At 39.4% G+C, this 20,703-nt stretch overlaps 2 protein-coding genes across 2 annotated transcripts; one reads left to right on the top strand and one right to left on the bottom strand.

Moving 5' to 3' along the window:
* The first annotated feature begins 91 nt into the window (after positions 1 to 91).
* mfsd9 (major facilitator superfamily domain containing 9) lies at positions 92 to 8,872 on the top strand. Its single transcript, XM_055032446.1, has 7 exons — positions 92 to 225; positions 2,023 to 2,110; positions 2,794 to 2,837; positions 3,712 to 3,841; positions 4,551 to 4,760; positions 5,526 to 6,370; positions 6,464 to 8,872. The coding sequence occupies exons 1-7, from the start codon at positions 139 to 141 to the stop codon at positions 6,494 to 6,496; spliced, it is 1,437 nt and encodes a 478-aa protein (XP_054888421.1). The 5' UTR covers positions 92 to 138; the 3' UTR covers positions 6,497 to 8,872.
* A 708-nt stretch (positions 8,873 to 9,580) lies between these two features.
* On the bottom strand, positions 9,581 to 19,842 carry slc9a2 (solute carrier family 9 member 2). The gene is made up of 13 exons (XM_055031754.1): positions 19,265 to 19,842; positions 18,023 to 18,237; positions 17,695 to 17,943; positions 16,465 to 16,715; positions 16,145 to 16,362; positions 15,181 to 15,380; positions 14,727 to 14,816; positions 14,477 to 14,547; positions 13,461 to 13,628; positions 13,240 to 13,345; positions 11,548 to 11,664; positions 10,580 to 10,664; positions 9,581 to 10,035 (listed from the first exon to the last, which is right to left on the bottom strand). Exons 1-13 carry the CDS (start codon positions 19,527 to 19,529, stop codon positions 9,605 to 9,607), a joined length of 2,466 nt encoding a protein of 821 aa, XP_054887729.1. The 5' UTR covers positions 19,530 to 19,842; the 3' UTR covers positions 9,581 to 9,604.
* Between the last annotated feature and the right edge of the window lie 861 nt (positions 19,843 to 20,703).

Genomic DNA, 20,703 nt, shown 5'->3' with positions numbered 1-20,703 from the left:
TCCGGCGGCTCTTCTCCGTCTCCCCCGTCGCGGCCGCCGCAGCGACCCGCCGGCTCTCAGACCGGCGCCGCGTTCGCTTACAGTAGAGCCTGATGGGAGCTTCCGCTTCGGCTGTGGGCGAGCTGTCACCGCGGGAGGATGAACAACCAGAGATGTAGCACTTTATTCCTGAAACTGGAAGGACGGAGGGCGATCATACACTGTATCTATGTGGTGGGCTTTATGGTGAGTCGGGGGACTGCGGATCTTTATCTAAGTGGGTGAGACGTGAAATCAATGACACTGATAGTCCAGGCTTTCACAACTCAGGTGTGATGTCAAGGTACAGATTAGAACCGGTTCAGTCTTTCTATTAGAGTAAAACCCAGTGACAGAAAATAATAATGATTATCATTGCTGTCACTGGTTGACCAGTCCTGTGGTAATGTGCTAATCATTGAGAAGTCTGAGACTGTCAAGTTGTTTTAACACCTCTGTTTGTTTTCAACAAGCTGCTGCAGAAACACTGATTTATTCCTTGAAGCTTTTGAAATAAAGGAGGTTTTGGGTCACCCCCTCGGATTCTTCCAAATTAAAACCCTTCTGACTTTCAATCATCTAATTAAAGGTGACTAACAGGATTCGGGAAACTGACTTGAAAACTAACAGGGGGGGATAAATGTTACCTAAGCTTTAAAAGAATGTCATTATTGGATTGTGTTAGAACGCTGTATGAGCAGCTGTGTGCCTCCAATTAAGCATCTGGCAAAAGCTGCTTCAAACTCAGCAATGCAGAAAAACAGGATGTTGCTGCTGATTGAGCGTCTGACTTGTGCTCTGTCAGCATGCACTGAATACTGCAACACTGGCTGTAGATTATCTGCATATTTCACCTGTTTCTAACCTGCTGCGACTCCTCCCTCCTGCAGAGAGTGAAGCTGCTGTCAGACACACCCATGTCCTCCATCAATCAGTATGAAACCAAAACTGGTAGCCATTCTTTTGAAGCTTGTGTGTCCACAAAGACAAATATATGTAATTCAGACGAATATTTGCAGAAGAGTATATCCGTAAAAGATCTGATGAATCAGTTGTTGCTGTATAATATTTTCTTCGTTGATTTTGGTGTGACTGGTTAACCTGAGAAACACAAATTTCAACTGGAAGCAACACAAAGAACGAAATCTGGGAGGATATAATAATTAACATAACTTTATCATTTTGCTTTTTATCTACTGTTTTCTTACCTGTATATTTACTTTTTTCAATTATTATTATTTTAATTATTATTCTATATTTGCAGTTGAAGGACTTTATTTTTACTACTAGTAGTTATTTAATGTTTTTATATGATTGTTTTCATGACTAACATATTAATTATATTTATATTTGGTTTATATACTGTACGTGTGATAATTGTGAATCCATATGTTTCTGTTGGTTATGTGTTTTATTTTAGGTAATATTTTTTATGTTGAAGCTGTTTTAATGCAGAGTTGATTTTTTAAAATTTATTTACAAATCTTCTACAAAGTGTGCATACAGACATATTCAATTAACTACAATATGTGCTCAGAATTAAAACTACATTTTGAAAATAATCTTTTAGAAGATATCAAATATACTTTACACCTACATTTCTCTATGAAAATGTATTTTTATTTAGCTGATGTAATATTCTAATCATAAATGTCACATTTTCATGAACTGTGAGTGAGTAATTATCAACATTAACATCAAAAAATGCTTTAAAATGTATCAATTTATGTGATTTATATATGTAATGTTTCACTTAGTGAGTCGAGTTAATGAAATAAACTCACCTTTCAATAATATTTAATTTATTGAACATTACTGTATTTACTTCCACGCTTACACTTAGTAAGTTATCTGTAAAATAATAATAATAATAATAATAATAAAATAATATGCTGTTATTTTTTAGGTTTTGTTTTCCTTTATTGTTTGTTTATTTTCTTATTTTTTGTTGTCCTGTCCCAAAATGATCGAATCATTTTTGTGATCTTCTCTTTTTTTCTGCAGGACTTGTTTGGGGTGAGCATGATCATCCCGCTCTTGAGCCACCATGTAAAGGCTCTTGGAGCGAGTCCCACAGTGGCTGGAATCGTGGGTGAGTTGTGTTTTCATAGTAGTTAGTAACATGTTACATTTCTGTCTGACGGCTATAAAAAGACAAATAAAAGATTTTAATTTTGCCCTCTTTCTGATGCCCTTCAAAAATAACAATCAGAAAATATTATGACATATAAAACCACCTAGATATGATAAACTCACAAGTCAGGTAAAAGAGCATTACTCAGCCAAACAGCCAAGAATTAGTTGTTCACTTCCCACATGTGCAGCACAACAGGAACAAAATCATAAGAAGTCCTGTTTAAACATTTTTGAAAAGCCAAGCAGCTTGAGGAAGATGTTCTTATCAGACGAATGTAACATTTTAACTTGTTGTCCTTCACTTAAATTTCAATTTGTGGTAGAAAACTAATGTAGCAAATCATACTAAACTCTCCATCCCCAGTTAAGAGCTTTATGTTTTGTAGAGTAATAAATTTTTGCAAATCAGGAAAGGTTTTCAGCATTAATAGGAAAATGGACTGAGAACAATATTTAAAAGAAAAGCGATAAATAAAAAAAAGAAAAAGACTTTTTATGTGAGGCGATAACATCCTAATAAAAGACATTGTTGTTTGTGGAAATGTTTCTGAAATTTGAAGGGTTATCAATACATGTGCAATAAATTGTACCATTGTGAGAAAATCACAAAATGTTATAATTTGTTATTATGGATTGCAGGATCTACATATGGAATATTGCAGCTTTTCTCCAGCACAATAGTTGTGAGTATTGACTTTGTTTCTCTGTTCAACCTCCTTTTCTGTAGGGTTTCCTGGTAAACAAGATGAGCCCACTTTAGTGGCCAAAATGGCTGAATTCCTGGTAATTTGTGGAAACAAAAAAATAAAAAAAACACTGGCTGTTCAAGATTGATTGTGATCGCACAATGGGATCATTGTGAAGACTTTAACGTGCATAACAGGCTCTTGGTCAGGCACAAAATCCTTCTTTTAATACAGAAATCATTTCTAATCGTCTCCACCCTTCAGACAGCAACTTAAGAAATAAACAAAATCATGAAGATGCATGATTAAAGAGACATAAAAATTAAGAAAAAAGTACGAAGTAAGTTTGGCATCTGCAGCTGAATGCTTAACTCCTTCTGCTGCTGCACACGGCTCCAGAAATTGGTTTAATTTTCAGGGGTCATGGGACAAATTAAGCACATAAAGAGTCATCTGTTGGTGCCCTCATGCAGGCGGGCAGGATCCCCGTGAATGCTGGGACAATATGAACAGCTGCAACCCGAAAGTTTACATCCAGAGCACAGATCATCTCAATTGTCCCTAATTTTATTTTTTCATCGTTGCTGTGGGTCTGTGTGAGAAAGAGCGGGCGAGAATCTAATTAAACCACAGCTGCTTGGCGCACCGAGGATGAGGAGTTTTATTTGCGCCTCTTGTTTCTGAGTTGTGAGGTTTGTTATTACACGACTGCCCTGGCTTCAGAACAAAGTTAAAAACGTTTCTTTTCTGTGCAGCTTGTTAGGAAATATGCTTTTCCTTTGTCTAACTCTGTCATTGATCGCTTCACGATACTCGTATCGCCGAAGCGTATGTCGATGTGTCATTGAATGGATCGGCGTGTGATTGGCAGGGCAGCTGGAGCGACGTGGTGGGGCGGCGATACTCGCTGCTGACTTCCATCCTGCTGAGCGCCTGCGGTTACGGCCTGCTGGGGATTTCTACAAGCATCACTTTATTTGTCCTCGCACGAATACCTGTGGGTGAGTTTAGGGGGGCAAACGGCCCCAAATGACCTCCTGCTCCAAAGACTCTGGTGGATAAAACGTCTGATTTAAGCTGTACATCCTCCAAACACATCAGAGCCACCTTTCTGTGTTCCCTGTTGTGCTTTGAAAATAACTCAAGCTCAGTCATGCTGGATTGAATCTGTGAAAAAAATTTTTCCCACAGGTTCTCCAGTCTATTTAGGTGTTGACTTTAACTAGGCCATTCTAATACATGGCTTTGATTTAAGCCAAGTGTCTTAAATCAAAGAGGCATTTTCTAGCAAAATAGAACTTGTTAATAGCCACAAATCTTAAACAAACTGTTCATTTTTCAGCTGCAATGTGAAATTTTAATTTGATCTCAATCCTGTTGAGTGTAGCTGATTTTCTTGCAGAATTCAGCAGGAATATTTTCTCTATATTCCTGCTGAAGAAAATCATCCCTTCGACATGATGCTGCCACCATCTTTCACCCCCTGGATGGTGTGTTCAGTGTTGCGGACTCAATTCACTAATTGGACAACATCCAGTTGCACTTCACAAATGAAGAATGACGCAAACACACGTCCCACGTTTCAGATTTTCATTGATTAAAGTCTGCACTTGCTATCTAATTATGCACTACTTTGTTTCACATATTAAACATCAATGTGTCAAAAATTTACCAACAGTAGTGTGTGTGTGTGTGTATTTGTTTTTTCAGGACTGTTCAAACACTCCTTGTCCATCTGCAGAGCTTTACTGTCAGACCTGGTGTCTGAATCAGAGCGCCCTCTTGTGATGGGACACTTTAATGCAGCCTCCAGCGTCGGCTTCATCCTGGGTCCTGTAGTCGGCGGCTACCTCACTGAGCACGAAGGAGGCTTTTACACCTCCTCATTTACATGTGCAGCCATCTTTCTTATCAATGCTGGTGAGCTTAAAGCGTTAAATAATCTAATATCACAAAATCTCTTTCTTGAGACTGTTTTTATTATTTTATTTCATTTTATTCTGTCTTTGTTTTTCAACTGACTTCAACAATTTATATATATGAACGTTCACCTTCTTCTGGTCTATTCTGCCGCATCTTTTGATAATTTCATTTTTCATACCTTATGTGATATTTCAACATTTATCCAGATTTTGGCTCCATAGAAACGGATTTTAAAACATCGGAGGTCCACAAAACTCAGCAAAAACTTTGTGCTCCATATTAGTCTGTTATTTTTGCATACTTCAACATAGAAACTCTATTCAACTTTTAGATAAATCACAAGATGTCAGGCTGTTTTCAACTGATTCAGCTTCTTGATATCTCTTTCGGTTTTTCTAAAATCAGGATTTAAGTCTTATGCAGATTTTTGTGCATTTTCACTTTTTCAATGTGTTTCAATGATGCGATTCTTCCACTGGCGCAGTGTGCCTGACGCTTTTTCAAGTATCACCAACTAAATGCTGCTGTTCATACATTTTTAACCTTACAGAAACTATTAATGCTTCAAAAGATAGACCCAGGGTTTCCTGTTTTGAGAAAATATAAGCATCATTGCTGGTTTTCTTTCAAACACTTCCTGAGTGCCGGCATTTCTCCCCTTCCTCCATTAGGCTCCTCCATATTTTCAGCTCCGTCTCTTTCTTCAACAACTTCTTTCAGCAGTTTTTCTATTTGCTGTCTAATGCCGTCTTCGTGCTTTAGGGCTGGTGTGGTTGCTGCCATGGAGCGAGACGATAACCAATCGAAACGCAACTAACTGCAGCAACAGCGCCAGTAAAAGATGCCACGATGAACATTGCGGCAAGTCTGTGCAAAACGGCTCTCACGCAAACAACCATCACTCGGCGTTACCATCAGAGACCGAAGCGGAGCGCAGAGCTGCCAGGAAGCTCGGCTTCAGGTGGAGGGAGGTGTCGCTGCTCCAGCCCGCGTGGAGACAGCTCACCTCCGTCAGCTCCAGGATTCACATGGTGGCCTCTTCTGACATGTGGGACCTCTTTCTGGTGCGTCTCTTGATGGCTGTAGCCATCATGCTGTACTACAGTAACTTCTCTCTGGCCATGGAGGAGCGTTTCTCGATGAAACCGAAGATGACGGGTTATCTGATCAGCTACAGCAGCACCTTAGGGGCCCTGGCCGGGTTCCTGGTGGGGCCGGTCACACAGCTCTACAGAAACAACATGCCCGCTCTGCTGCTTCACTCCACCATGCTCACCTGTCTGCTCATTTTCCTCTACGCCGCCGCTCCGAGTGTGTGGCAGGTGCTGCTCACCTCCACCTTCTTTGCCATTTCTACCTCTGTCGGTCGGACGTGCATCACAGACCTGGAGCTTCAAAGGGGAGGCGTCCACGCCAGCGGGACTCTGATCGGGGCTGGCCAGTCGGTGACGGCGGTGGGTCGCATCCTGGCCCCGCTCCTCTCCGGTCTGACCCAGGAGATCAGCCCCTGCGGGCCGGCCAGTCTGGGGGTCGTGCTCGCTCTGGCAGCTGTGGGTTTGCTCCTCGTCAGAATCCCAAAGTGGGACGGGAGGGCGCTGGCAAAAACGGTAAAACTTTAAAAACGTTTCTGAGCTGAGTGACGATCTTTTATTGAGTCTGTGCAGATCTACCACTTTTAGAAGTGCTCTTATTTGCAGCAGGCAGCTGTGGTGAACAGCAGATCCTCAGAGTGAACAGAGTTTCTCACCATGGGTGCCTTCGCCAAACGAATCTGCTGATGTCACGACTCGACACAGGGACCGCAGGCCTTTCTCTCAGGGACCGTGGACGTTTGCAGCTTGAAGGAAAAGGCTGCAGTTTCTTGTGCTTCCATAAATCCTGAAGTCAGATCTCACAGAAACATGCAGCCTTAACTTTGGCTCGGTGTCCTTGTTATTGCAATAATCGATGCTGCGTTGCTAATTTAGTTCTGTCAGCAGAGGTACACCCACTACTGATTTATGAAGACACAAGACCACTTAAATTGTCATTTTTGGAGATTCGATGGTTATAACTTTGCGACCAATACTCTTTCTGCAACTGTTGGAAAGGTTCGCAAGGATTTTATCCAATTCTAATTTCTCTTTCCAAGCCATTTGTGTGCATTCAAAATGTTTTTGCTGTAACCAGTCATTAAATATTTATATTAGAAATGTTCAGTTGTAATAAAAAGAAGGGGGGGGACTATCTCAGAAAAAACTCTAAATAATGTCGCCATTTACATTTCAATTCTGTTCAAACTTCCCGTTACCTACTTTACTCCATTACAATCTGACTTTTTTTACTGTTATATTTCCATTATACACATTTTTGTGTGTGTGTGGGGAGGTGGGTCCTGAAAAGCAGATGCTAACATATATAAAAATGTTTCATTTAAATATAGGCTATGTAGTTAATCTTAAATTTAGACATATTTATAATTATTAACATGAACCATAGTAGTAGGTAAGCTATTTCAGGAATTTAAATTATTTTATTAATGCTGCTATTGCTAAACAGAACTTTGAAAAAAAATAATTAAAGCATGAGTTTCATTGTGGCTTTTTATATGCATGTAGTGCAGAAGCACCTTAATACTGCAAAATCACAACCGGTGTGTCTTGCACACTGTTGCCACTAGATGGCAGGAATGTTCTAAAATGATCCAAGGACAGATTTTTACATCCACACAGACAAGTCTTGGCATTAGGACCAGAAGCAGTTCAAGGCAAAGTCTCAACGCCAAAAAGGTTTAAGTCTTGCTCTCTCTCACTGACTCGAAGCCTGAACGATCTGCAGGCATGTTTGGAAATGTAAAAGTTTCTTTGATGTAACTCCTTATATCCAAGCCAGTTGATCTCCTATCAGCAGCAGATTTCTTGACGCATCTTCGCTATTAATTATTTAAGAGCAAGACTTATTGTAACTGAGGAAATGTTGAGAAAAGGTCATAAAGTATCAGAATGTAAAAATAATCTACCAAAGCAGATTGTGGTTTCATCTATACGACACATCTAGAACCGTCAATTGTATTTCCTCCTTTTCATTTATCCTTATGAAATAGCTTTCATGTAGCAAAATTGCACTATGCCCGCGTGTCATTAATTGATTTCTTTTAACTTTTTTTGTGTGCTTCTTTTAGTTTTATTTGCAGTTTTTGATTTTTCCTAAACAGTTTGAGATTTTCAGTGCCTAAAGTCCCATTGAGCCCATTTTCTGAAAGAAATGCAGCGTGAGTTCATCTTTTTGATGTAATTTGATGCAGCTCTAATCTATGTGGGCCTCCTATGGCTGGATGGGAACTGAGCTTGCAATAGGCACTTGAATTTACTAAACATAACTAATAGCAGCAAAACTGCTGTTCTACTACTACTAGTTTCTGAACATTTAAAACACATCTACTCCCACAAGACTCACAGCTTTGATTTTTAAATATTTTGCACGTCAACGTTTGTTCAGAGACTTTGTTCTTTTAAATGTGAAACTTCTGCATTTTTATAGTTTAATCAGTTTTTGCGTTCTTCACTTGTCTCCCATGTGTTATATAGAAGTTTGTGTTTATCAAGGTTCATCACTGCTGTTGGTTGGACTACTGTTTTAACATTTGCAGTGCCTTTATAAAAGTGTTTGTATGATGCATCGAGAAAAAACGTGCATGATTGTGAAATGGAAAGAAAATGATAAACGGTCTTCGAAATAATTGCAAATAAAAAACTGAGAAGTCTGAAACATTTTTTTGTGACAAAACTCTTTTGTTTCAGATACAGCTGCAGGCTTTTGAAGAACGTTTATGCTCTGATTTGCAGAGATGCTGAAGTTCAGTCAGACTGGATGGAGACCATCTCTATATTTCAGTCTTTAATACTTACCAGATGTAACTGCAAAAAGAGATTTTTATTTGAGGGTGGGAGAATAAAGTCTTAACACCCATGAATGAATCTTCCTCCATCATAATTATGAACAAAAATAAATAATAAAATGCACAGAATGTTTAGTTATAACAAAATGTAAAAATATGAAAACATTTCCCATCTACAGTTTGACATTTTTAAATTGAAGAATGAATTAAACATTTAAATGTTAAATCAGAATTTTGTTCTTTGGGGTGTTTTTTTTTTTTTTTGCAAAAATTGTAAGAACCTACATATCCAAATTGTCCAAACATTTATGTCATAATCTTTTTTTTTTTTGTTTGTTTTTGAGACTAAAATTGCACAAAACAATAATTAAATAATATAATCTTAAATTTCCCCATTGTACTCCCTTTATTTATTTCTTTTCCAGTTATTTCTCCCTTTAATCCAAGTAAATTAGTTCCTCTGATTCAGCTTTTAAGTTGTGATTGTCTTCAGTCAACCACATGTTATGCTTAGGGACACGTTATGCAATACTTGGCAATTTCATGCAACATTGAATTTAAAGATAAAGTGGACCAGTTGGTGACGACACTTTAACTACATTAAGGTATCAATTAAATGAAGCTTCCTTAGCTTGAAAACATGGAATAAAATAAAAGTCATAGTATTTATATTGTAATTCCCTAATCATTTTTATTTGACAGCTAAGAACAATATAAAAATGAATAATAAAAATTGAAATGGCAACACACTGAGACGTTGCTGTCATTCAGCAACATTGAAATAGTTCCTTCTCCGTCGTGCGCTGTGTCTCTGATGTGCATTGCACCTCTTTTCTACGAGCCGCTCCTCTGAGCTGGGGCTTCATTCAGAAAAAATGGGGGGAAAAAAAGACCAAGTGTAAATTTGCCTTCATCTTTGAGGGTAAAAATCAGGACACTGTTCTATTTGATGCAGTCATTTAATTTAATTTTTTGGGTTCCACTGCGGCCGTCTGAGCAGAGGGTTTCGAGGCATGTCGTCTCCGGGTTCAGCTGCCCAGCTGGGAGGAGGCCTCAAAGCCTCGCGATGCTGCCGCCGCCGCTCCTGCTCCTCTTCGGCCTCATCCTCATTTCTTAAGTCATCTGCAGGGCTGTTGTTATTGTCGACAGGAGGGTCGAAGTGGCGACGATGTGTTGGGGAGCGGGAATCCCTGTAGGAGGAGCCAGTCCGGGGTTTGCCGTGGTCTTTGCTGAAGCTCCCGCTCTGGCTTTCATTGAGGACGTCAGTGGAGGGAACTTCCTTCAGAGTTCCCAGCCTGTGAAGAGGCATCATGGCTCCGGACGAGGAGCGTTTGGGCTGGTTGAATCGAGAGCGCCGGGTAGGATAGGCCACCTCTGACATGGTTTCATGGTCATCTGAGAATAAAAGGACGGGAAACATGAAGGAAAAGTTATAAAGCAGCAATTAAAAGAACAGACATTTGTGCCTTCTCCAACATTTTCCTTCCACTTCACAGGCATCTTCTCTTCTCTCTGGTCATATTTTAATACGGTGATATTTACTATTATAACATGTTGTGAGAAGAGCTATTAAATGGGTCTCGACACTTTTGTCCAAAACATTTGGTGTCTAATGAAAAAGGACATTTGGCATGGAAAATAGAGATCATTTCTAAAATGAATTGGTTGCACTGGATTTTGTTTATGGTCTTCAAAGTAAAATGGGAAATAAAACTAATTAACATGAGCATTTTTGTATTTTATTTAGCTGAAACTGTTTGTTGTTTTTCTTCCAGTTTACAGTTTTTCAGTTTCAGATCACATAAAATACATCGATTTTTGTTGTGACATCAGAAAATGTGAGAAAGGTTGTGACTGTCTGACTCAATACTTTTGCCTAATTAATTTCCTACCTCATGAAAAAAAAACTTGGTTTGTAAGTTTAGTTTTAGAAGCTTACCTGCATAACTCTGCCTCACAGATGGATATTTTGACCCCAAACTCTGCCCAGAGGGAAGTGAGAAATATTTCTGAGACTTTGGAATCTGAGAATAAAAATACAAAACATGTACAAAAATTAACCTGCATGACCTTTACTGATCTACATCATGTTTAGGAATTTGTGTTCAGATGCCTGGGATTATCTGCTTTTACAGACGTAAACATCAGCAAACCACAAAAAAAACTCTTTTGATTGAAAAGGATCTTGACAATTATTTAGTTTCAACATAGCTGTTACCATATAAAATATTTAATTCTCAAATGTACTCATGAATTCCCCAATTCATTTAACAGAGTCAATGAAATACACATCCACAAAACCCATTTCTGCAAGTGTTGAAATTAGAACCTTGTTAAATGATGACGGGTTTTAAGCTTTAGCCACATGATAATAAATAAGTAAACAAATAAATGCAATGACTTTGGCAAATTTTCTAATTTCACTATATTAACATTTAATTGCACCAAATTAAGTTAAGACTGCATTTTTTTTTTTTTTATGGTTTGGGAAAATGTTCACTGCATGAGAACAAAACTCTGAATTATATTATAATTATATTATGGATTTTACCATATCATGCAGCCAAAATAGGAAAAAAAAAAACAAATAAAAGCAATTTTGGTGAACATATTTAAATAAAGCATAAGTATAAATAATTTATTTAAAATAAATTGATTTATAATAGAAACTGTTACACATACTTTGATATTGGGACTGATCAAAGTCATCTAAGAAACTATCCTAGCTTGTTTTCAAATTTCATTCATATGGATTTTTCTTTAGTCATCTCTTCTACAATTTCTACTAATGATGAAAAAAAATATCATGGTTTAATTGCAAAACCCAAAATGTTTTTTTTTTTTTTTTTTTTTTTTAAAGTACGGTATCATTTGGAGGAATCTGTAAAATCTTGAATTAGAGCTTACTGTAGACTGAAAGCTGCCAGTGCTGAGGCTTCGGCGGATGCTGGCGTGGCGTCTCATCAGGATCTCTCTGGGCTGGTTGTCATTGGGCAGAGCATGCTTACTCGTAAATGCCACCGTCTGAAAACACAAACATAAAGTAAGACAACGTTATTCGCATGGTTGTGGCCTTTATGAAGCGCTTCTTTCACACATTTGATCAAGTTTGGCTTCTGTGGACATTTGCAGAAGTCAGAATTGCAACTCCAGGGCAAACATCGTCCTCTGGAGATAATGGAGATAACCAAGGCTCTGATAAATAAACCATTAAGTTCTCTCTTTCAAGGGAGACAGCAGTCTTTGAAGCTCAGATTGCTCAACCAAAACTGAACACACCTATCTGAGCAACCAGGGGGAAGTTTATTTTCTTAATTACACCTTAAATATGTAAGGGCTGAGTTTCAGTGTGGCAGTTTTCAAAACTCCTCAGCAATATCATTAAAAAAAAGGACATTAGTTTATAATGTACACTGTTTAAAAAGAACAACTGTAAATATTTCAAATAAAGCTGCCAGTCCAACCAGGAAGCACGTTTTGCATTTGTCTGCACATAAAAGAGTCTTTTGAGGCATGATGTCATTGTCACTGGTGGAAAAGTACAGCCAGAGACACCATCGTTATGCAAAACAAGCCCAGTTTCAGTGTTTGGAGTTTTCACCTGTCGCTAACACATTACTGGAAAAGAAAAAAAAAAACTCTGATGAAGCTCTATTTACTGGGCAAGACCTGTGTGAAAAAAATAATAATTTTGTTTTTAGATTATCTGTTTTCCATGTCGACTCTGGCTGTCTGACTCAGTTAATTAGAGACTAACAATGTTCTGCTGAAGTTTCTGTAGCTACGGTACGGACCATTTGATTAGCTTTACGGAAATGTTTTTAAAATAAACACGCTAAAATCAACTTTAATAGCAATGAGTATTTTCTTCAGACATGGAAAAATGCAGGACCTTCTCTATAAGATTCGTAATGCGTCACTTTCTTTCCCTTTAACATAAGTGTGACATGAACACCGGCATGTTTCTCTTACCTGTTTGCGTCTGAATGAGAACCAAAGCTTATCTTGCTCACAGAAACAAAGAGCAAGATGGAAATGAAAGTAGAATAAGCAGAAGGGAACTAAAGCAAAGTCACAAGTAACCGAGCGTCCATCACAAACATCAAACTGAAGCGTTTTATGCAGTGGACTCCATTATTCATGGGTGCCAAGGATCAAGACATCTGCATAAATTAGATTTCCTCTAAAAAGCCTTACAACTGCCTGTCTAATAGTTCAAAACACCAAATATATCTTCAGGTGAATTAATACACACAGTACCAACAAGTGTGAAAAGTATCGTATTCTCACTATTGAGCATGAAAGAGGATGGTGATGTTACAGAGGTCTCTCTTCCAAAGTTATTGACAAACTGGCTGGGTTCCACACCATCGTGATTTGTTTGAAATGTGGAGAAATTTGAAACAATTCTTGTGGATTATTAAAAAATAAATTGAAAATGGTTTTATCACAGGGTCTGTCAGTTTGGGTTTACACCAAAGTAAAAGAGAAATAGTTCCCCAGACAGCAAATGACAATTACTCCATGGGTTGGGTCTGACAAATAAACGACCAAATCCTGACAACCTGGAGGCAATGCTGATTTTACTGTCCATATTACCCGTTGCCTGATCTTGTACATGTTCTTGGAAAGGAGTTTGTGCATGTTTTTCAGGTCCTCAGTCATGAATGTCTTCTTTGGTTTAGCAGATTCCTTCTTCTCTTCCCTAAATTAAAAAAAAAAAGACAAATTAATTCAGAAAGAACGGTGACTAGTTAGGATACTGTTGATCTGACCAAACAATCAGGAAGCTGTGTGGTTTTAGGATCAAGGTTTCATACTGAAGGGAGACGAGGGACGGAGCGGCACTGATGTCCCCAGACACCGTGTCCAGGATCTCCATGGCGTTCTGCAGCTCCAGCTTCTTGTACAACGCGACAATACTGGACTCAGCCCTGTTGTCTCGGATCAGGACCCTACGTAGTATTCGGTTGTTGAACTTCATGAACCTAGGATCGGGATAAGAAATTTTGTTTGTGTAAAATTATGTTCACATCCTAAGAAAAGCCAAATCTTACCGTTTAGCATCATATGTGCTAAATTAAATCAGCTTTCAAGAAACCTTGTGAAATGGGGTTAGATTGAAAAGAGACTTAGAGGAATTGGCCAAAATTCATTCAGAAAAGACTGAAATGCTCTTCTTGCCCAACCTGCTGGCTTGAAGATGCCAAACAAATAGTAAATAGGGGTGAATACAAATCACTTTCCTGATTTTTCTTTTATGTGAAGCCATCAATTAACCTTTGTAACATTCCCAGTCCAGAAGACTTTCTCCCACTGTTCAAAGCAAAACGTGACCTAAAGGTTTTGCCCTTAAAAATAATCTAGTCGTCCTACATCAGTCTAAACTTGCTGTGTCAATACAAACGGCCTGACTGCTCTGCATGTAAGTGTCATGTTCAGATCATGTTTCCATTGGTTAAAACGAATCCACTGTTCAGAACCTGAGAGACCAGTCTCACAAGGCCCGGCGGGGGAACGTCCACACAGCCAGGAGGGAGAGGAAGAAAGGGGGACAACAAAAGAAAATGAAGATGAAAAGAGCAGCACATACAAAAAAAATACAACTCATTGTGAGCAGAATGTATATTTTCTTTGCTGACTGCTCAGGCTGAACACGACTTTCCTCACCTCTCCGTCGTTAACACACACTGCTAAACATGATGCAAAAGACACTCTTCCTCCAGATTTTTAACAGCATTTGTATTGTTGCCTTGCCACAAGAAGTACCAAACCACAAACATGCTAACCTGTTAAACAACAATTTAAGCATAATTAGGATGCCAGAGTCACTCACTTGTCCTTCCAGTAGAAGTGACTCCACTGTCCACAGAGATCCTCTATTCCTGCCATTGTGTGCTCCATGAGCTGAAAGTGACAAAGAGCGTCTCAGCATTTCCTTGTGAACACACATGCACACACACACACACACACACACACACACACACACACACACACACACACACACACACACACACACACACACGCACACGCACACACACGCACACACACACAGTAGATGATAAGAATAAATGTCTGCGTTATACCCTGCTGTGAATCTCTACATTGATGGTCTCTATGTCACGGTTGGTCCTCCGTACGTTGATGAACTCAATCAGAGGTCGGATACTGATGCCCTGCAGAGAGAGAGAGAAAAAAACACTTTTAAAATGTGCAAAATATGATGATGATGTCAATTAGAAATGGTTTGATTTTTTTATTTGTATTTCAGTGTAACTCGCATATTTGCCTCTCACCCAATGAATGCTTGAAGTAAGTAGCTTAAATAGTACTATAATCCAGCCAAGTCTAAAAGTCTGACTATGCCTTCACATAGTGTGAAGGTGCTTGTCGTTTAATATTAAACGATCTCGTGACTGAGATCTACGGATGGTCCGATGATCTAATTATGATTTGCCAAATTTCTAGCAAGTTTCAACCACAACACACAGTCCAGCTCTATCCACAGACTTCTGCACAAAACTGAACTGAAACTGTCACCTGGAGAAACACTGTGAAGAGGATGACTGCGATGGTGGCGGTGACGAACAGCTGTTTACGGCCAATGCTGTCAGGAAGTGTGAAGGCCAGAGCGAAGGAAATGGCGCCCCGCAGTCCTCCGTAGGCCAAACCGAACTGATCTTTCATGTTGAAGGGGATGGTTCGGAAAGGGTTAATGATCTGAGTCAGCACCAAAACGCCTGCAGGAGGAGGGAAAAAACAAATACATATTTATATATATATGTCAGCAAAAATAAGACGTTTTGGCCGTTTGTTCCTCAACACAAAATAAATAAATGCGTTGTTTTATTTAAACTTGAAATGTGATCTTTGAGGCTCAAGTTAATTCTTGAAATAATTTAAAAATTACATTTTTATGGAAATACAAGAGGACAGCTGTGTGGACAAATTAATCTATGTCCATCTCAGTGTCTTACAACGTTTGGAATAAGTGGTGCAAAACGTCGGCCACAGTGAAAAGGGAAAGTGATGAAATCTCACTGACCGAAAACCAGAACACCTGAAAAAATATCTAACTATCTTACAGTATTAACTGGAAAGCATTTTACAGCTTGAAGAGAGTTATAGAAGTGCACATTTCTTATTTTTTATATTTTACACCTCAGAACAGATCTATTTAGTTGCACTTACCAACAAAACTGGTTAGATTGAAGGCTAGCAATGATCATGTTATAAAATGGTGGTACTGAAATGTAGCCATTTCCTTCTAACATTTAATTGTGCTTGCTAGTCAGAAAAGGATTTCTTAAAGTCAAAAAAATATGGAGCAGAAGGGTAAACCATAACTTTTAAAGGTTTGTTCATGCATCTCTGAGTCCAGGTTAGCTCTAGCTAAATGATACAAACACTGCTTCAAGAACTTGAAGTAAATCTTAAAAGCAACATCAACCTTGTCATTTCACTGGCTGATTCATATTAACACCGCTCCTTGCATCCTGCTTACCCAGACCTCTCCATAAGAAGGTAAATAGCAGCGTGAACAGGATGTAGCCCCAGTTCCACTCATGCTCGGTTGTAATGGTGACGACGCCCAAGAAGAAGAAGATGAGGGTCTCCGAGATAGAGCCCAGCATCTTGACCACGTGCCGGATGGTTGTGCAAGAACGCTGGGAAACATTCTCCTCGACGTAGTACTTCATGGTGAGGGCACAGCAAACAATGCTGCATCGACGCACAAACAGTGACAGCCTTTTAATTTATTTTGATTAAAGCAGTCTACAGTTTAGATATTTGAATACGCGAGACCGTTTCAAAGCCACTCACGCCATGATGGAGGAGATGGCAAAGAGCTCGGCCACCAGGTACGCCAGGTAGCTGAACATGAAGATGAAGAGGGGTTCGATTTCTCGGACCTTGGAGGTGAATCTTGTTGTGAAGGCGGCCACAAAACCAAAAAGCACGCCAAAGCCCATCCCCCCAAGGCCGACCACAAAGAACCTCGCCACTCCCAAGAACACATCTTCAGGCTCCACCACCTCCATCTCTGCCACAAAGGTGAACATGCTGTACAACACCTGAAAACAGGCAAACATAGAAGCTCTCAGAGGTCATGGGAATGGTTAGAAACTCTGGTCTCTAATTTTGAAATGCATTCATTTATTTCGGGGTGTCAAACTCCAGTCCTCAGATATGTCACAGTTAGAAAAATCTTACTGCTCCTATTTTTAGCTTATATGCATAGTGTCAAATGTGTTCTCATTCTTATTCCTGGGTTTCCCTAAAGACCCCGTGTAATGTTTGTTTTCTGTGTAATCTACTGCAGGCGAAGCAAAAAGGTGACAAACTCAGTGAAAGAACTGGTTTACAGAGCTGGGTTTGGTCGGAGTGTTTGAATATAAAACGAAGGGAACTTGAGCGGTGGGGGAGGGAGGATGAAGTCACTTCGGTCATGTAACAGACAATATGTGCATGTGTTGACTCCTCCCACGCTACCGAACGCACATGCAACTGTGACCTCAGAAACAGGTTTGGCAGCATCTGAGCAAACAGGCTCTGAATGAGGCTGATATGACACATTTGTTTCATTTCTCAAACATCCTTTTGCTTTTTCTCCCCCTCGTTTATTGGTACGGCCATCGCGCCTGTGGGCCAGCGTTTCTCCCACACACATTATGTTGTCACGCATAACTAAAAAAAAAAGTCAGATTAAGAAAGCGTTATCAAGGCGATGAAACCTGAGTTGAACCTTCTGAAGAAGAATAGAAAAACTTGCTCACTGCACAATACTAGACGTTTTGTGTGCTCAAAGGGTTTTAAATGACAGGAGGGGTAAAGCAGAGACAATGATGAATTAAAACCTTTGAAATAATATAAAGTAGTAAATATTCCTGTGGGACTAGACTGTGTTTACGTGGAGTCTAGTGCTATTTTGCTGCACTGAGAAAAATAGACTCTAATTGCATACTGTTTTCAAACCAAATAGTGACAGAACAATCCTGATAAGGGCATCAAGCTTCGACGTTAACAGAAAGGATCAGAAAGGTTCTCGCTGACCACAGTGACGGCGTCGTTAAAGAAACATTCTCCGAACACCACGATGTAGAGCTGCTCGTTCACAGAAATGTCCTCAAAGACGTTGAGAACCGCCACGGGGTCAACGGCTGAGATGATGGCCGCAAACAGCAGGTTCTCCTGGAGGTTGATGTCCTGCACGCCGAACGCTTCGATGTGGCATATGGCAAACAGGGACATGCCGATGCCGATGCTGTTCCAGAGGGTCCCCACCACTGCGAACCACAGCACCTGCACACCGGAGGAAGAGCACGGGTCATTAAGTGCAGATGAGTGAAGGAATGGGAATGTGGCCGAGTGGTTCGCTCACGGTGCCCACGTTCTCGAAGAACGGCCTGGTGGGCATGAAGTAGCCCGAGTCCAGGACGATAGGGGGCAGCATGTAAAGGAAGAAGACATTGCTGCTGAGAACAGCTGGAGGCTCCTCGTGGACGGAGTGCATGATGGCACCAACAATCAGACCGATGCTTATGAGAAGACATGACTCCGGCACCCAGATCGTTATCTTGTGATACACATGAAAACCTGAAAGAGAAGAAAAAGAGGAAGATGTGACTTTCTGCAGCTCAATAAGTTAGAAAATTATTACAAAGTTATTTCAATGATTCGACCAAAACAAAGCCAAATTTGTTACACACAGTGCAACTTGGTTCAAGTGTGTATTTTGTTAATGTTTGCCATCTTGACTTACAGCTAATAAGAAGCACAGGTTAATTTTCTCAATAAATGAAATAATATAAGAGCAGTTAAGGAGAATTATTTCAAATGCATCTGGGGGAAGACATCTGAAGCAGACAGTCATAAAAACCCTTCATAGTCGGGGAGCTGTGGTGGCGCTGGACTATAGCACAACCCATAAGGAGAATTTGATGTCACAGGTTCAAGTTCCAGCCCGATGTCCTTTGCTGCATAATGTCTTCAGAAAAATTAAGATCCCAGAGTCTGCAGGACGCCTGGAAGTCCACAGAATCCAAGTTGCTTGAGGTCTGGTGGGTATTCTCCACAGCTGGTGATGTCTTCACGCTTCATTTTTTTACTTACAAGCTTAATGGAGATGATGAGGGTTTGGCCCCGGCCCAGTGCTACAAGTACCAATACCTGCTTTACAAGTGGTACCTTTGTGCAATTGCAATAAACTTGCTAGAAGTTGACCTGACCTAAACACAGTAGAGACTCAGTAATGTCCAGAGGAAGATGAGAGAGACTGACCCAACAGTGCAGATGAGATGAAGGCTGCTATTAAATTAATCTGCACTTTCTTTAAGATCTCAGCAAACCCGTACAAATATAGAGCACAAAATCTACATCAAAATACTTTTCAGCAGTTTGATGTTTCTGTATTAAAAGATATTATTTTGTTCTTGTGCAGTATTCACATTTTATGGATAGCAACATGTGGGGTTGTCCAAATGTTGTCCACAAACCAAAACAAACCCCATAACTTTGTTTTTAATTCATTTGAATGTGTTATTCACATAAGTTCATGTACAACAAGCTTATATTTGACATCGGACCATCTGCAAAGTTCACATCTTTAATAAACTACACTCACCGATTTTTGCAAACGAGGCCAGAAGCATCCATAACGTGATCTCAAACGGGATTTGTATTCTGGGATAGTCCATAGAGAACACAGGTAAATTGGAAGGCACGTCATCTGGATAAGCCTGGGGTCCATTATCGGGCTTGTTCGGGGGTAAAATCGTGGCCCCTGCATTTGGTTTATGGGGAGCTTCACCGTTACAACCATAAGGAAGACTTAAAAGTGTGCAGGTAATGAGCACAGCGAGCGCTCGTTTGGTGCAGCTGAAAGTCATGGTGCGCAAAAGACGCAGTTCATGAGCTGCAGTATGAACACTGTGGAGGTTGAAACACGATCACTCCATCGTCAGGCAGTAAAAAATAGTAAAAAAAAAAAACAACAAAAAAACACAAATAAATAAATAAAATTAAATTTAAAAAAATTTAAAAAAGAAATAAAAACAAATACCACTTCTGTTAAAAACTCACTGAAATTAAAATTCCTGTACACTCTGAGTTAAACCTCTTCAGAAAATCCAGCAACAGTGATGAAGAAAAACAGAGAAACGAGTGTTGTCTTTTTGACTGAACACCTGTGCTTCACCTGAGTCCACGAGTTTCGATACTGACTGGGTGCGGTCACCTGAAGCAGGTAAAATAAAAAAAAGGGAAACGTTCTGTGTTTCTGCAAGGTTAGCAGTTTCTGTTAGCAGCAACGTTTCAATTCTCAAAAATCAAAAAGTGCTTTTCAGTACAAGTGACTGATTTAGATCTATATGACGGATTAAAGCTTAAACGGACTGAAATGAGTAGATTTAATTGCTTGTAAATAAAGAAAACTATGAAGCAAAACTTAAACTATATAACAAAATTGTGGCTGAAATATTTTTTTCTGCCCATTTACAGCATTCTTTTATTTTTTATTTTGTGTCATTTTCCCCCAATAATTTACGTGAACAATTGTGATAAATTCACTCATGCTTATGTTATTTATTGGTAATGTTCCCTGAGTATTTTCATCTGTTTTGTTTGCATCCCCATCCGTGCACCACAGACAGCCACAGATGTGGTCACCGCGCGAATATGACAGGCAGTTGTTGTATTTAATCAACAACTAATTAAATAGTTGTTGATTAAATAAAACTATTTTATCAACAATAAATAGTTTTAATAGAAATAATAAAGTCAGAGAAGGGGGAAAACATGCAGCAAAGGTCGCCATGTGTGGGTTGTGCTTAACCCCCTGCACCACCTCAGCGTCCCAACAAAATAACGTCTAATCCAATTCATAATAACCTAAAATGCTTCTTTTTAATTTTGGTGTTGACTACCCTGGGAAAATAAACAACAACAACAACAAAAAAACCCGTCATTTCAGGATAGTTATCTCCCCATATTTATCCATGCTTCTTACTCTTCAGATATCTTCAAAAAAAATGTTTTTTTTTTCTTCTAGTATGAACACTCTGG

This window comes from Poeciliopsis prolifica, unplaced genomic scaffold (genome assembly GCF_027474105.1).
Source record: "Poeciliopsis prolifica strain line A6 unplaced genomic scaffold, Auburn_PproV2 SCAFFOLD007, whole genome shotgun sequence".
Taxonomy (NCBI): domain Eukaryota; kingdom Metazoa; phylum Chordata; class Actinopteri; order Cyprinodontiformes; family Poeciliidae; genus Poeciliopsis; species Poeciliopsis prolifica.
Note: the sequence above shows the minus strand (reverse complement) of the source record. Positions and strands in the feature narration are given on the sequence as shown.